Source organism: Sturnus vulgaris, chromosome 3 (assembly GCF_052056855.1).
Source record: "Sturnus vulgaris isolate bStuVul1 chromosome 3, bStuVul1.hap1, whole genome shotgun sequence".
NCBI lineage: Eukaryota > Metazoa > Chordata > Aves > Passeriformes > Sturnidae > Sturnus > Sturnus vulgaris.
Window position 1 is genome coordinate 106,013,439 of NC_142245.1, and position 18,146 is coordinate 106,031,584.

General features: G+C 37.4%; 1 protein-coding gene across 2 annotated transcripts in view; it reads right to left on the reverse strand.

Moving 5' to 3' along the window:
• LDAH (lipid droplet associated hydrolase) overlaps nt 1-18,146 on the reverse strand; it is a 112,763-nt gene that overhangs the window by 63,951 nt on the left and 30,666 nt on the right. For both annotated transcript variants that reach the window (XM_088162464.1, XM_014894920.2), the window contains exons 3-4: nt 16,621-16,755; nt 718-887 (exon numbers count right to left, since the gene is read on the reverse strand). In XM_088162464.1, the coding sequence (XP_088018590.1) occupies nt 718-887; nt 16,621-16,755 (305 nt within the window). The remainder of the gene's footprint in view (nt 1-717; nt 888-16,620; nt 16,756-18,146) is intronic.

Here is an 18,146-nt window from a genome sequence, read left to right on the forward strand (position 1 = left end):
TAAAGGAAGAAGCAATGATTTAGTAAGAGTGAATGTTTAAGAATAAAAATTCCCCATTCTCCATTTATCAGTCACTAACAGACTGACTTATTACTAAGCACAGTTTGCCATTTACAGAGGGCAAGGATATGGTCCTGTTTCAGCCTTCTTACTGCTTCACAGTGACAAAGAAAGTTCAGATGTACAGAACATGCAGTAACAGTTCTCACTCTCATTGAGCTACACAAACCAAGACTGAGATGCAGAAACAGTGATATTTGTATTAATTTTAAAATCAGTGTCTTTCATAGCAGTACTCCTCACAATTTATATTATTATTCATTCCCTTACATTTTCTGATGTCTAACCAGCAATCTGTTTGCCTCAAGATAAGAAACCACTATAAAAATCGCAACCGGCCTTAATTTTTGGTGTAACATATAATGCAATTGTCAAATATCTAGTGATTTGCTTATAAATTATTTAATGATGAGAACAAGGGAGTCATAAATATATCTCTCACCATTATCAATTATTTATATTTGGAGGGTATTAAAGATCCAAATTCAGACTCAGAATTACATCAATCTGCTTTATTATATGTTACTAGGATCAAGCAATATTTTTTGTTTGTGTATAACAGAATAGTTTCCACAGGAAATACAAGGCATTACTCATAGGCTGAGCCGTGCACTGCTTTGCTAATAAAGCAACTCCCATTCAAGAAGGTTCATGTACCTGAAGTTCTGATGCTCGTTTCATCATCTCCAGGGTGATGTAGCAACCAATAGAATGAGCAATCAGCACCAGCTTTATATCTTTTGATACATTCTTTTTGAGGAAGTTCAGCTTATGCTCTACTTGTCCGTTAAGTCCAAAAACATCCTCTAGCTCCTTAATATCTGTATCTGAAACATAAAATAAAAGAAGTCCTTTGGTTTAGTGAAAGAAATTTCAGGCATGTCTTTTTTTCCCCCCACTTCTTTGTAGAACACTGAAATAAAAACATGTATTAATTTAAAAACAAACAAACAAACAAAAAAATAAACCACATCTGACTTCAAAATTAAATTTTCAGTTACCACCACTGGAAAATCCTGACTGATAAATCACATCCACAGGATGTAAAGCTTGTGTGTAGTTTGGGAAGCAGCACAAGATATGTAAACATATGGAGATTTCATAGCACATCATCCACTATTTTTGTCTCCTTCATTCAGAACAAGACCAAACTCAGGGCATTGGATCAGCTTAAATCAATCCAACTTTACATTGAGAGATCAGGACCTACAACAACAATACTTCCCAGGAATGAGTCCCTTGTTTCAGAAGACAAGCTACCATACATGTCATCATGCACTAGCAACCTTCAGATATTCAAAATCTCCTGTCTTAAAGAGGCACAAAAATGTCCCATGGAATGAGGAAAAATAGGAAAGGCCTATGTGTCAATACAGAACAGTAGCACCTACATAAAATATCCCTGCTAATGCAGGTTCTTACCATTGTCAATTCATCTGCAAAGAGGAAAATCAAGTTAGAGTTTCATGGTTCTAGACTACTGTACAATTTCATTCTTGATTTGCCAGGGACCTTCTAAAGCAGCTTGGGCAGTCCCTCAGGAAGAGGACTTGGCTCCTTGCTTCCTGGCCAGTCAACAGGACAAACTGAACCGGCGTCTGTAAGAATATACAGCAATTTAGGCATCTTTAACTTGCTTATTACAAGGGTGACATGTATCTGAAGTTCGCCAGTCTAAGGGGGTTCTGAGCTCTTTCATCTGCTAGAAAAATGCTTTACCCACTAAACTAAACTAAACTAAACTAAACTAAACCAAACTCAACACTAAATTAAGGATACACCACTCCAGTTTATGCTGGACTGCTCTATATGACTGTAAGAAGAAATACTAAAAAGAAGAATTTAAAAAAAGAGACACAAAGAATGAAGAAATGCATGTCCCTATCTTATCTAGATGAGATGGAGTGGTACTAATATCACTTAATCTCTTTAATCTGTGGTATTATCTCAGGATTCAGTTTCATACTACAGATTAAATCCTGATCTTTTATGCTCCTTACAGGCTGACTTGCAGTGCAGTTTTAGCCTGAAGTAAGCAGAATCTCCTGGCAGAACAGTTTGGACACACAATGGGGACCAGCTCATTACTGAGCCATGGTCCTACAGATGGCTCCTAGGTTCCCAGCAAAAGCCACCCACCTCTAACAACTCACAGCAGCTAACAGAGTGCACACACAGCCCTAACTGGCCCAGTAAGGTGTTTAACTTCCCACTTGGTGTCTTTTGATGAGCTCTGCAACAGTCTCCTGTGTGAAAAACAGATGTGGAAGAAAGTGTCCATCAGGCGAAGACACTGTAACGATAAATAAATTAAAAAGACTGAAATGCATTGAAAAACTACTGGACGAGAAAGTCAGAATCATAGTTCTGTTTCAGATTGTTCTGCACCTGCTTGAGCAAAGAGGTAACTATGAGTTAACTGCCTATGACTGTGAACAGCATTTATCAAATTATGGCTGTCAGTGCTTTAGTTCGTACACAGTAAATTTCATGGCAACTGGACAGTAACCTCAAATACTAAAGATTACTACATTGCTGTAGTGAAGTTATTGGGAGGTTGATAGTGACAGCCCAAGTGGGCTAGAACCACATCACCTTTTTGATCATCTGTATGAAACACACCCTTTAGAAGTAAAATTATTGCTCAAGATGGATCTCAGTTCTGAGTTTAAATAATAACCATCAAAGTCCCAACGAAGTTGTTCTTCAGTTAAAATAGTATTTCTGGTAAAACTACTGATGATCATATCCCAGCATAATTTAGAGCAATTTACGCAAAACAAAAAAGGATTTACCAAAACACATCCAAGGAATGCAAAATCAGATGAGAAGTGATATTTTTTTATTAGGCTTTCTACATGTAATGGAAAACAAAATGTTTGTTCTATTTTCCAAAACTGTAAGTAAAAGCCTAAGGCAAAAACATTGTTTTTAAATTTAGTTTCTACTTTTAGCAAAAGCTGCCTTTCCTGCATTAAATTACACAGCAGCTCAGCCTCATGCAGGAATAAGTTGCCTACATCCCAAGTCTAATTACAGGTATATGTAACACGAAAAAATGCCAGCATAGTAGAAACATGATGGCCCACTGGATACAGCAACAAGTGAAGAGTAAGTTATACTGAGTATTTTGTATATACCGAGTATATTGTATACTGAGTGTATTGTATATATGTATTACAATATATATTGCAATATATATGTGTTGTTAACATATATAATGTTGGGTTGTGTGAGTCAATTGTCCCTTGTAAAGACTTGCTATAATTTCTGTACTGTTTTACTCAGGCACTGCCATCTCAGTAGTTTATCAGCATATCTTTTAACGTTTCACATTTCATTTCAATTCTGGAAAATAGTGTTTTCAGCTTATTTTCCAGTTAGAGCAAGGGAAAAGGAGACAAAGTAGATGTATAAATCTTCTAGAGAACTTTTTGTGGTTCACAAGACCCCAGAAACCAAGCAGGAAACATGACAAATTTTTATTTGTATTATTCAGTCTCATGAGGTTAATGGCTTTTCCGTACATTAATTCAGCATCTGCTAAAAGAGCTGCTGAAGACTGCTGGCATGTAATTAATAAATAGCACAGCAGAGACCATCTAGGCCCATCTCAGTATTTTCCAAGTTTAGAAAATTATGTTAGACAAATACAGTTAATTAGTTAAGATATTACATACCTAATTTAATGCTTATTTACCTAATAAGTAGCAGTGTAGACACTTTGGCTAACATACTCAAAGCTATTGACTTCATTAGAAATGTGTCTGCTCAGAACCACCTGTGTTGCCAGAGTAAGAACCCTGAGGAAGGACATGGTTGGAGATTGAGAATAAAGTGAAAACAATGGCATTTTCCTCCTTGCATTTGGCCAGACTTGAGAACACTCAACTCACGCCTGTGCACCAGTGTTTTCTTAAGGGAGCCAGGGAGACTTGAGCCTGCAGAAGCGATTTTTAATTGGATGGGTCAGTTGTGATTGATGATGACCATGGACACTCATTCTACTGTGGGCCAAATCATCATCCTCAGCGCAGCCCTGCTCACACACTCGGAGCAAGAATGCCGATTCCCTCGGCTGCTGGCCGGTGTTACACACACAGAGAACCTCTCTGAGGCTGCAAGCGAGTCCTGACAGCCAAGGCTGACCCCAGAGAATTGCTTCAGCTGTTTAATACAACTTTTCCTTTTCTTCTGAAATAGTGGTTTATTGCCAAACCCAATCACCTTGGCACTATTCCCAGAGAAGCCACACTGGGGAATGAGCATGCAGTGTGGGGTATGGTAATCCCCATGCAAAACTCTCATCATGGACCAACCCCACACTCTTCAGGTGAAGCTCCAATGTCATGTAACCCTGTACTGAAATAGGCATCCTGTTTGACATCTGGACAAATATAAAATTGCCCACGCCTCGTGTCACTTCGTGTTTCCCCAACACAAATGCTACACTTCTAATAGTCCAAAATGTGCGAGAGCTGGACTGTGTCACAAGTCTGAAAGATTCATTATTTATTTTACAGAATAAAATCGCCCAGGGATTATCCAAAATCAACATGAATTTCTTGGGTGGAGAAGCTTAAATGGGTTCTTTGTATAAGCAAACAGACTTGCACAAACACACTGGCAGTCAGCACTCCAATGGCTCTGCATCAAAGAAGGGACCAGAGTGACTTCACCTCAGGTGTGGAATACATGCCATGGCTGAAGGAGAGCTCATTTAAGCAGTTTTCAGATAGCAGAAATTATACGACTTGTACCTTATGCTACAAACACCCCATCTGGGCCAAGACATGATTTTAAGACTTTATTTAACTGGTGTATTAAAAGAAATACTGGATTTCTTTAAATTTTTTGGCAAAGTATTAATTTTCTGATGTGCTTCTGGAAAAACAAATGCACCATCACTTTAATGAATCTCTTTTTCTAACCTCTGCTAAAACTACAGGCAGAAAACAATGATAGATTAAAATAAAGTGTTTGCTTTAAGATTACTTGACAAGCTAATCTTGCTAGGAAAGAGGACTTTGGTTTTAAGGGAAATAACAGAGAATTGTGTTTGTTTGTTTTTCTGCTGTGTATGCAAAGGAAATTCTTATGCAGAAAAAAAGCGTAGCAGTTTTATGAGCAGACTGCCAATTCATAAAAGTTAGCCTTTCATTAAAAAGTCTGCTGAATCATGGACTTTGTTTTACTGGAAGATTCAAGAAGACACCAGAGGCCTGACTTTCTAACAGTACCTTCAAATTTCTGTACACCTTTGTACTTCCCAAATTTCACAATTTTACATGTCTAAATTCCGAACTGTCCTGGTCTCAACAGGTGAGTATTTGAGCTCAGTACCTATGAAGACTTGTCCACTTGTCATGGAGTGACTCTGAAGATCAGCTCATAAACAAGGCCTCCAAATTACTCATGAACAAGTAAGGAGCCATGAGGAAAGGTGACCTGCAATTATATATAATGAAGGAAAGGGAGGTGAAAAACACTGGTCTACCTGTACTGCATCTTCCTCTTGCATGGACCATTGACTCTAAGAAGTGATAGCAGGATATCGAAGGACAAACGTCAATCAATCACTTCTATAAAATTGTGTGGTCAAGAATTTTCAGAACTGGACCTTTTGCAGAGTAAGAACAAGTAAGTTCTGGAGACTGAACTAGTGGGGTAGCTCAGGGACACATAAATTCCTCTGCATCTCCACCAAATGCCCCAAGTAAAACCAACATATTGGGCCAAGTGTTTTATACTTTACATACCACCTCCTTTTTCCACAAACACACCCACAGATACTGGTAGGAGGAGCAGCAGTTTTGACTGAATAACTTGTGTTTAGATGAAGCAACACCTGGAAAGATTTTATCTTTTCCTTCATGTGGTGACAGGCAGAAATTACAATTGAATTACTGAGATTAGCTATTAAAATGGTGTGCATAATATGAAGTCTAATTCTGGAAATTAAATAAATAATTTTATTGCTTTTTTTTTCTCATGGCAAAAAACCACAATTCCTCAAAACTGAAAGTGTTTAAATAGAACTGTAAGCTTAAAAATTGAGACTTAAGATTCATGGGTCTAGTATGGGCATCCTCTAAAGATATATTGCTCAAAGCCTGAATGTTTCACTCAATCTTGCATTTGATTAGTGATCCATGGATAGTTTGTATCACCAAGCAATAAAATGCCAAAGAAATAGGATGGAAACCCTGAAAGAATGTTAAATGAATACCGAAGAGCTCCTCCTGACACCAAGAACCAGGTCTTAAAGCATTGTGTTTTAGATTAACCCTTAGACCTTAGTCTGGCCCAAGCACCCTCAGGAACTGTTCATGCAACTTTTAAGATAAACACACCACTCATTAGTGTTTATCAGAGCAATTACTTTTTGTAAAGGTATCCTCCACAAATAAATTACCATTTACTCAAGATACTGAAGTGGTCATATGTATTATTTTCTTTACCAGAAAAATAACAAGGCCTTATTTTACAAATTGAACTACTGATTTCCTTTGCTTTGTACACACCTATTGCTGGGACACTTGTTTAACATCTAATATGTTTTTCGAAGGAAGCTGCATTCTAATTAAATTAGTATGAGTGTAGTCTGACAGAATGAACTAATAAACATGACAAGTACTAAACCCCAGATTTTTATTAAAAGCATACTGGAGCACTCTTAACTTTTAAAATTGTCTCTTAGAAACTTATTTTATTTTACATTCCCAGTCTTGCTTCCCTCTTTTCACAGTAACTATCATCAAGTAATTATGAAATAACAGTACAAACTTTGAAGCAGAATTTTGTTGGTTGTCTCAAATTTTGGCAAGGCAAACACCATTAAAAAGTGTTTTATTATGCAGTTCTACACCAATCAATGTCTCCATTCCAAGTACTTTATGGGCATAAAGCAAATGTTAAATGGTGTTTTACATAACGTATATGGCAAAGTCTTCTGTATTTGAATGACTGCATCTTGCAGTCAGTAAGATGAATAACTGTAGGAAGTGCAATCTGTAAGAATTCACAGCATCGTATTATAAAGAGAAAAAAGAAACCGCAAAACAAACTTACAAAAAAACCCCACACTTTGCAGGGTATAAGCTAAAGACTTATCATAGGAGCAGTATTTCCAACATAAAATGACCTCAAGGAGCAAAAAGCAAAGAGGTCCATGGAAGGTGATGGTCCATGCTATGTTTCCTGTTTCTGGACACACTGAAGCCAAGTGCAAGGCTGTGTCAAGGCCCCCACTCGCTTACACAAACAAACTGCACACTTCAACAAAACTTGCTTTTATACAGATTAATTACGGAAGAAAACCAGAATAATGGTGTTCTGCACATCACCAAGAATGGGTAGATGTAGCATAGATGGTAAGGAAAGCACAGTAGAAATTGTGTGAGTATTGAAGGGAACAAAAATAGATGAGTATCACTTCACAGCCATTGATTCCATTGGTTATGACAAATGAGGTGCAGCACCACAGTAGGCAAGTCCAACAGTCACACCTATTGAAAACATCACTTCAAAACTTTGGGAAGTTTAAACAGATACAAATAGAGAAAGAAGGACTGAGAGCAAACAAGGGAGAGCCAGAGTTTGGAGCAGAGTAAGACAGCTGGCCAAGGAAGACAACCCATGTTATTTCACAGAGAGAAAAGAAAAAGAATTATTTTCAAAGTAAGACAAAATGAGAAGGTGCACACCATGATGATGAGAAGGAAAAGGGAAAAAGCAGGGAGTTGAGAGAGGTAGTTATACAACAAGTATACAAGTTACAATACAGAATCTGTATTTCACAGTGATTGGATAGATTGATGGGTGACATTTTCTGAAGTGTTTGATACTTCTACTGAATTCAAGCTGTAATTTTAAAATTACTAGGCCAGTCCAGATTTTTCTTGAAAATCCATCCCAAAATTTTATTCAGTACTGTGATATCAATCAAATTCATTGATTGATATCAATCAATACTGAATATCAATTCAGTACTGTGATATCATATTCAATTAAGCATGACTCTTCAGAATAATACTAAAATAACACTAATGCACTTCCTGTTTCACCAGCTCTTTATAATGGGCATTAGGATGGCATTCAGTAAACTTAGTCCTTTTTCTTTGCCCTCGTGTATATTCATCTTGGATGACACTGTTTCAATAGAAGTATAAAGAGAAGTGTAGGTTTCTACGTTCACTTGTCCATAGAAAAGTTAAATTTAGTACTCAGACCCAAATCATGTAACGACAGCATCCTTTTTAAGGAGTAAACAATTCACTTAGGCAAGCATAACATTTTCCCATCTTTCATCTGTATCCCTCAAAACTGGTCGATTATGTCTTCAAAATTATTATCTCATATTTCCTGCTGTTATAAACTTGTGGCACAGCACTGACTGAAAAGAGCTACATCAGTTGATGCCAGCAGAGAACATGACCTCCTGCTAGCAGTGCTGAGGGCTGTAGCACAGCATGTCTGCAAAATATTCTGTAATTCAGTGCTACCTCACAGGACCCAACAATTCCAATGCTACCTGTCTTGAAAAGCCTTGTAATCTCTGCCTGGGGTCCTCTTCACACAAGGAGTGTGACCTGACAGCAAAGGGAATCAACCATGGCTCAGTGACTCCCAGCACTGATCCCCACTGGCAAAAGAGAAATGGACAAAAGAGCACGTGAAAAAGTCTGAATTCATGACAATCAGTGGTAAAACAGAAGAGAGCAAATAGAATTTCACCTTGTATTTTGTATAAATGTAGCAGGTTTCTTTATCAGTTGCTGATGCTTTAAGTAACCATTTGCATATGCTGTGCAGTGAAAATTTTGTATCTTTGGGGAGAAAACACATTTTTGCGAAATGACTACTTTAAATTCTGATGTGTATCTTTTCTTCTCCAGTGTTCTGTTACACTGTTTGAAAATGAATTCTCTGTTGCCAAGATAGCAGTTTCCTTCTTAACCTTCTTGAAGAAAATGCTGAAGAGGTTTCTTTCTTAGCCACTCACCTGAACTGCCCAGTACACAATTATGGCAACCTGCCCAAGGTATTAGTCTTCTGGCTTTAGTCTACTTGGAGTTTTACCTGATAGGAGAAATAGAGACTGAGGTGCCACCAGTACAAAACTGAGTACTTAAAGGGGCTACCAGCAAGCTGGAAAGGGATTTTTACAAGGGCATGGAGTGATAGGACAAAGGGAAATGGCTTAAAACTGGAAGAGGCCAGGTTTAGTCAGGTATAAGGAAGAAATTCTTTGCTGTGAGGGTGGTGAGACACTGGAACAGGTTGCCCTACGAGGCTGTGGATGCCCCAATCCTCAAGGACAGGCTGGATTGGGCTTTGAGGAGCCTTATCTCATGGAAGGTGTCTCTGCCCATGGCAGGGGATGAATAAGAGATTTTTGGTCTTCATTTTGCACATGTGAGAGGTCCTACATGGAAAGTAAATCAGTTCACCACAAGCAGTTCTAGAGTCACAGTTGTAAAAAGTTTGGTTTCCTCACTCATTTACATGAGCAGACATTGAAGCAACAGCTCAATACAAACATTTTGAAACTGCCTGAGGCTTTACAGTATAATTTAGATAAAGACACCAACTGAGTTTTACCTGTACTCTAGACATAAGCAGCTCCAAATATGATCAAGTAGTTTCATACTGAAGTGTGTTCAGGAACATTGATATTGCCCTCTTTGTGACTAACTGAAAAATCCCCCAAATCCACAGCACAGAAGTCAGTGGAATCTCTGACAGCAACTCAGCAGTAATACTCTTGAAACCATAGTTCTCTTCTGAAAAAAGTGACAATACAACGGCAATCCCTGAGCATTTTATTTATCTGCTACAACGTTTAACCCAATGGTGAATAATTTGGAAACTAAGTAGTCACCTGGCCACACCAGTAATTCAATAACTGTAGTAAATTAGATAATATATGAATATACGTATTAATCAAAAAAACCTCAAATTCAGCCTTTATAAAGGTAAGAATATCTTACCTTTGTCTGTCTTAAAGAAAGACAATAGTGGCACGTGGTATCAAAACTAGAAAAAAGAAAAACTTCATTCAGCAAGCGGCAATGAGACTCCCTCATTCAACCTGAATGCACAGTACCACATCATTTTGCTCTTTATCATTTCTCCAAGTACTCTGCCTCTACTTAGATCTTACAAATTTAAGATACACTAGAGGTAACAGTAATTAATTACTAATTATTTAAGAATGAGGCCATTCGCAGTTACTTCTGCACACTCTGCCTTACAGTTTCCTGTATTTCCCTGAAATGCCTACATTGCTCCACAAAGGAAGGGAAATTCCTAAAACTGAAACAAAACCAGAAAGGGTCTTTGGTCCAAACCTTATTATTTTTAGAATCTGGAATGATGTGCATTATTGATGGTTTCTCACTCTTACAGCTACAGATCACTATCAATTAAAAATAAAAACGTCATTTAACACTGGACTGATCCCATCAAGATCTCTACCATTTGTTACAAGTTTTGTGGCTATCAAAATTAAATCAGAGGTCCTTATTATGAATTAGAATTGCTAAATGAAACTATAGATCAGCTTTCTTCCTGCAGCCAACCTGTGTAGTGAATAAACTTTTTGACTCAACTATAAAAACAAATGCAGACCACTTACACCTTCAGACATGACAATTATTCCCTGCTGGGGGGTTACTTCATTGTCATTCTGTTAGCAGATACAAGAATATCTTTCAAATTGAGTTGCATTAAAAGATTCTTAAGTGTTCTCCCTATGGAAAATAACCTCATCCTCTCAATACTGTGTTTTTCTCACATTATGTTTTTACTTTCCATACTTTAACAGTGTGGTAAACATTTAAACAAGCTACTCTGAAATATCAGAGCACTGCTCATCCCAGGGAACTGTGACCTCCCTTCAAACAGACACCAGAATATACAACTGTTACCTATTCCCCGGGTTCACATTCTTGAACACTTTTTCCCCCCACTAGAAGCCACTTGCATCTAAACAGAAATGGTGGTACCACTTGGAGAACATACCTACGTCATGGGATGAAGTGCAGAAAATAACCCATAAACAATTTCAAAGCCTACATCCAAAGTTTCCTGGAATGCAGTAAAGACATTGTGTTCTCTAATGGATGAATTTATTTATTTATTTTTAACATCTTCTTTTCTGGATAAAGATCCAGAAGATTGTATCAGTTTTCAAAAATCTTTACTCTTATTTACTCTTATTACTCTCATAGGTATGGATGAAAAATTCTGGTTCTTTTAACCAAGGAATTAGTTGAATAAAGTATTAGAATGGATTAAAAAGCTCTCCACATGGACATTTTTAAATAATATTCCCATAGATCAACAGACTTAGTGGAAAACCTTAAAAGAAACAGAGAATGCAGAGAACCTATTTTTCATATAGCCATAAGAAATGTAAAGACAAAGTCTTATTCCCTGTAATGTCAGCAAAAATTACTCACTACTACATCAAACTCAATGGGATACAGAGATACATTAAGTGGTACCAAAACGAGCTTAATAGTGTTTAAGTGATCTTTACAAATAAATACATGGCTGCTAAGGCATGATAATATAAACACTTAAAAATGTTAACATATTGAATGGTCAGAAAAGAAAACAACAGAGCAACTTAGAAATACTTCATATATGGCAAAATTTTATTTTTCTTAGTTTTGATTTTGAATGGAACAAGACTTTTGAACACATGCTTAAAATTAAGCAGGACTGATAAAGTCAATGCCAAATGCCAGGATTTCACTCTAAGGATGTATTTGCATAATTATGGGCATGATTACGGGACCTCCATGAATAATTAACTGAATGCGGTTTAAAGGAAAGAAGTAAATGGAGTAGTGCAGCATCCCTAGGGCTGCTTACTTTTCACACATCTAGATTTCAAGCATTCCAGTGGGTTCATAACATGAAATGACCATTTGTTTCCTTAAAATAGACACTTAGCATTAAAGCCATACAGTAAATTTCAGATCTTACCAGTCTAAGACAAAAACCTCAACATTTAAATGGCTCATAATAACTTTTACACATGCACACACGCTTCCTTCCTTAGATTGCCTTTTCCAAGACAAGGAAGGAATAAGGTTTCTGGGCAGCAGCAGTTGCTGGACAGGAGGGGCAGCAGGGCTGCAGTGCAGTGAGCTGACAGTTCCCATCCTGTGGAAATAACCAGTCCCTCTGGGCACACTCCGACCTGGGATCCCTCCCTGCTGACAAACACCAGGTGAGAAGCTCAATGTGAATAAGCAGTGCCAAGGCCAGCTCTGTGAACAGGAACCTTCCCCTCTCTATGCATTAAAAAAAACTACACTTGGTATGAAATAGTTGTGAAACCAGCATAATTCTACTGGCACGGCATGCTCGAAACTTGGGGTTTTTATTGTATCTACAGTGTGATACTGGGAGACATTGTGTCATATAAATATGCATTGAACTTAAGCAGAATTTTAATGTGTTCTGAGCCATAAACATGACTATATAGTTCTCTGGTCTGAAATACAGAAATATAAATGACTAAACTTCAAATGAAGTTATATTAAAGATAACTCATCTTTCAGTGGCTCTCAGATATTTTAATTTATACGCCTAGGAAGAAGAAAATGTTGTTGAAATAGAAATTAATGTGAATTAAATGTGTGTAAAGTGAATTAAATGTGTATACTCATAAGCTTAAAGTATGCCAGCCCAGTTTGCCAGTATGCATGCAAGATGCCAGCACAGCTGCCTTCTTATTGCTTTTCTCCCTATGTATATATGTATATATAAACATGCAAGACAGAAATGCTTTTTAAACACAGCTATCACTGTGTACCTCAATGTGGCCACATATCTGCTGTCATAACAGGGCTGAAGCACAGATAAGCATTTGCTGGTCAAAAAAACTTCTGAGTATGACAGAGATTAATTCTGAGGTGTTTTTGTACTGACCAAAGAGACTGCCAGTATCTCTGATCCACCTGATTCAGCAATATAGGTATTTTCCATCAGCAGCAATTCCTAAAAACATCTATTCTACTTAAAATAAATGAGTCACAAGCCAGCAAAAACGACCACATGCATATAGAGTCCCTGCATATATTCTGTCCCTGGAAATGTTTAAGGCCAGGCTGGATGGAGCCGTGAGCAACCTGGTGGAAAGTGTCTGTGTCCATGGCAGGGGGGTTGGAACTAAATGATATTTAAGCTGCCTTCCAACCCATTTTATAATTCTGTGATACACATCAACGAGGACATGTACATATTTTTAAGAACCCATTTCTTGGAACATCAAACTTTCATGACCTCCTCCTCTGCTGTTTGCAGCAGTGCAGACCACAATCCCACTCCTTGCCAGCACCACAAGTTCATGGTGGCACAAGATATCCGAGGGCACTGCAGCAAATGCTTACACAGAAGTGTTATTGGAAAAGTATTCTTAGTTACTATTCATCCCTCTTAGGAAGTGGAAAACGGTGAAAGTGCCAACTGCATCTGATCAGCCAGATCAGAGTTTGGGAATCACTGTCCTAAATAACTCATAACCCTCTTACTATAGAACACCACCCTCTTTGTCTTGCTCAGGCTACTATTTTAGGCTCTTTCCTGCAAGCACAGCATAGCATGATGGTAAAAACTTATGGCTCAGATCTGCTAATCATGCCCACAGTTCTATCTGTCATTTGGTGGATATCTAGCCAGCAATTAACAAGATTATTAACTTGCTGAAGTATATATTCAATATTATGCAAAAAAATTCAGTCATTTTTTCTGGATTTACATCACTTGAGCTAGAGGCAGACTCTCACTCATAGCCAATTCTGCAGTTTCATTAGAAGCCAGAGGGCTGCAAAAGCAAACTCCACTCAGATGAATCGTAGCAACAGCCAAGAAGCAATATTTCAAATAAATTTAAGCTGCACACCACTTCCAAATTTTCCTGTAATGCTAGAATTTTTTTTTTATGCACAACTTAATTTTAGTTCAAAACTTCACACTGATGGTACATTAACATTTTGGGTTCACATAATCAATGTCTTCACAGATAATTTGTTATTACTTCACCACTTCTCTGCTTTTCCCATACTGTTTCTTAGGACGTACTTCAGTTTCAAAATGGTCCGAAGGCCCTACTCCTCCTGTGTAAAAGGAAAGCAGTGGAAACCCTCTTTTGATAGACTAGAAATCAATCATTGCCTACCTTTTTTCACCAAGAACCATAAACTAAGGTTAGTTTAGCAGATGCTAAGGACACACCATTATCTTCTACAATCCATAGAACATAAGAGATCAAAACAGAAATTTATTTTGTAAATTGACTATTAAGAACGCCACTCAAAATTTCCTGTCATTCAGAATGAAAAACATGCCTTGCTGATTTGACTGTGTATAGATCAACACTCATCTGCACAGTTTATAAAGTTCTAGAGATTTATCTTGAATATAATTTACCATTTGACCAAATATTGTATCATTAAGTCATTAATGCTTACTAACTACTTATTAGATATACGGTATTTTAATATAACAATTGTGTCTCTTTAGTTGATTAAGATATGAATCACAGGATTCCATATTTCTGTAGCACTAGGCAAACATAGACTATTAAGGCAAATAAATTAATAATTTAATTCTGATTTAATTTTTCTTAACTTTTAGTCTTACTTTGCTACCAAAAGTAGTTTATTGGCATCCCTAAGGACAACAAAAGCAAACCTTCAGTCTTCTTGAAGGACATTGAGGCATTGGAGTGTGTCCAGAGAAAGGCAAGGAGCTGGGAAAAGATCTGGAGTACAAGTCTGATGAGGAACAGCTTAGGTAGCTGGGGGTGCTCAGCTTGGAAAAAAGAAATTCAGGGAGGACATTATTGTTCTGTACAACTACCTGAAAAGAGGCTGTAGCCAGGCAGGGCTTGGTCTCTTCCAGGTAACAAGAGATACAACAAAGGAAAACAACCTCAAGTTGTGCCAAGAAAGGATCAGGTTGGAAACTAGGAAAAAGTTCTTCACTGAGAGTGATTAATCAATGGAACAGGCTGCCCAAGGAAGTGGTGGAGTCACCATCTTGGGAAGTGTTCAAAAACAAGGAGATGTGGCACATGATATGGTTTAGTGGGTATGGTGGTATTTTGGTTGTCTTGGACTTGATCTTGGTGGTCTTTTCAAAATGTAATGATTCCATGATTCTATACTTATTTCTGCCTGAGATGTTCGATTTCTTATTTCTCATCAAGCCACAGCAGATGTCCACAGAATTAAACCACTCTAAAACATGGCTATGTATGTACACCTGCTGTCTATGCATATGTTTTATGCTAATTTTAAACAAAATAAGAGAGAACTAGAAACTGTTCTCCTTTTTCTAATTTTGCCTACACCTAAGGATTGATGCGGCCTGTTTTACATTCATAGCAGTGTTCAAAACAAATGTCTTTTAAAAAAGCTGAGGAGGAGGATAAGGACATTAAAATTGAGGTATAACTCTTGTATTCACTGAGTAAAATTAAGTTTCAAATAGTTTTGCACAGTAGATTGATGGCTGAGAGCAGAATTACAGCAGTGAAATGTTCAATTAATGGTGTGTGTCTCTGTGGAGCAGAGCTTGCAAGAGTCCTCTGAATAGAAGGATATCATACAGAAGTAGAAATGAAGGGTGTAGCTTTGTTCAGTTTCCAAATTGCTAAGTGATATCCCTCCAGTCAATTAGGAAGTAGTCTGTGATTGATGGCTGCTGTTGGAAAACTTGCTTTAGTCTTTATGAGACTTTTAAAATCTACTTGAACTAAATGTAATCAGGCATATTATTCCTATGTAGTTTGCTACATTTTAGACCCCTTTACAGGCCATAAGTCAAGTGCACAATTTAAATGCTTGCACACTCTAAATCAGTGGTCTCCAAAGTGGGGTGTTTGCACAGTGTGATATAGGAAAAAAACATCAGAAATGCTGATTTGCTGCTACATCATAGAAGTTTGACCAAGTCCAGAGGACTTCTAACATTAATCAGCTTTCAGGACAGGATTTACTGCTCATTCCCCTCTATCTAATAATGCTTGAAGCACCACCTGTTGCTGGAGATCTGCATGTCAAAAGACGCTTAACAGATACACAAGCAACCTCTCCCCTGCAAACAGCCCATATCCCAGTCTCAGAAAGACATACTTGCTTCCAGGAAATTCACTGATTTAGTACAGCTATTTTTAAATTCAGAGATAATTAAATCTCTCCTAATGTACTCAATCTCTGAATTGGACATTTAATTTAAAAATGTACTTTTCTAATCTACTCTTCTCAACATAAACACATTCTAGACCTTCTTCACTGTAACGTGTCTCTAACGATTACCAACAGTAAACTCTAATTCTCTTAATGGCACATATTTGGCAAATCTAATTTACCTAAAGTACTTAATTAACTTCTCTTCTCATACAGCTGTGAAAATTGTTCTGTGGAAATACAATAGATACATTTAAAACTCATGTCTATCTGTTTTCAATAAGTACAAGTTTTGCCACTTAAATCGGAAGGGTACAAACAATCTTATGCACAAGTTACAGTACTGTACCTTCGATCATTTCCATCCCATTTGGAGGTTTACAGTGTCCAGCATGGCTCACAACCCAGACAGGATACTGCTGGTTCAGTCCACAATAAAGGGCCTGTATAAAGGTCCTGTAATAACCTGCCAGTCCAGGGTTACCTGCCAAAAAACAAAACATACAAGCACAGTCAATAATAACCCTCCAACGGCAAGCATGCTGCTTCAAAACAAACTAAACAGCACTATACTGCAATTTGTTAATTTATTTTCTCTAGTACATTTCCAGTTTTTATTTCCCCAATGTTATGGGCTATGCTAATCAACTTGTTAATTTCACTGACCAATGGCACTCATGGGAAGCATATTACAGAATTACTTCGAAATTGCAAAACCTAAAATTGAAGTCCAACACAGGTGAAGACATTTTTTTCCAAAGGACAACCAGCTTGCTTATCTATCCCATCCAGTCACAGAAATGTGACTGGATTAAAACATCACAAAGTCTACAGCATGTATCACCTGATCCAGATGTCTGCTCTCCAAATATCTCAGCATTACCACTTCAAAATAGGTATGTGGCATTGTTAGTACACAAAAAGGCTGTCCTGACCCTAAAAGAAAGGATGATTTTATTTTAAACACATTGGATCAAATAAATATTTTCCTGCTTGCAACTTCTCTTTCTCTCTGTCCCTTTCTATACCAGTGGAGAAGGTCTTTCCTTTTCAACTCTTGTGGTCTAGAACCATGGGAGAATCTGTCCTCCCTCCTGGTGTCCCAACAGCTTTTGAGGATTTCTCAGAAAAAGCTGGTGTCTGAATGGACATGGCTTACCCTGGGAATTAAGACGACCCTGCTCTAAAATCCACTGTACAACATGGAAAGTATCAACTGTCATATACCATTGCTGAAGTGAAAACTGGTATACTGTCCCAAAGATAAAAATACATATATGAAAGGGATATCTGGATTGCCAAACAAAACTCTACACTTTGCTCCTCCTTTTTTCTTTCTCTCTTGGATATCACTAGTGATGTAAATTGATGAGGAAATCCATATGAATCCATATGAACTTTCCTAATTTCCATATGATGCATAAAAATTTCACACGGACATAAAAACATATAATACCTATTTATTTATTTATTCATTGATTTTCCACAGTAGTTACACTGATTTTTTTATTATCATTTAGACACTAGAAAAGCTCATCATCATGGTTGGGATTGCCCAGTCATGTGTCTTTCAACTCATCAACTGCAAAAGGCAGAAGGAGCAGTATTGTGTAAAAAGGCTGTCATTTTTTAAGACAAAGACATTCCAAAATAACACCAGTGTATTACAAAACAAAAAAGCCTTCATTCATATTTTGTCAACTCCTCTATATCAGTCTGATTGCAATAACAGAGGCTGAGCTGTGTAAGCATTGATAGTGACATAGAAGAAGAATGAGACCTATAATCAAATTAATACCTGTGAAAACAGTGCATGGAAATAAAAACAAGGGTTATTCCACTTCTTCTCTTCCTGTAGTGGATATTTTCACATTG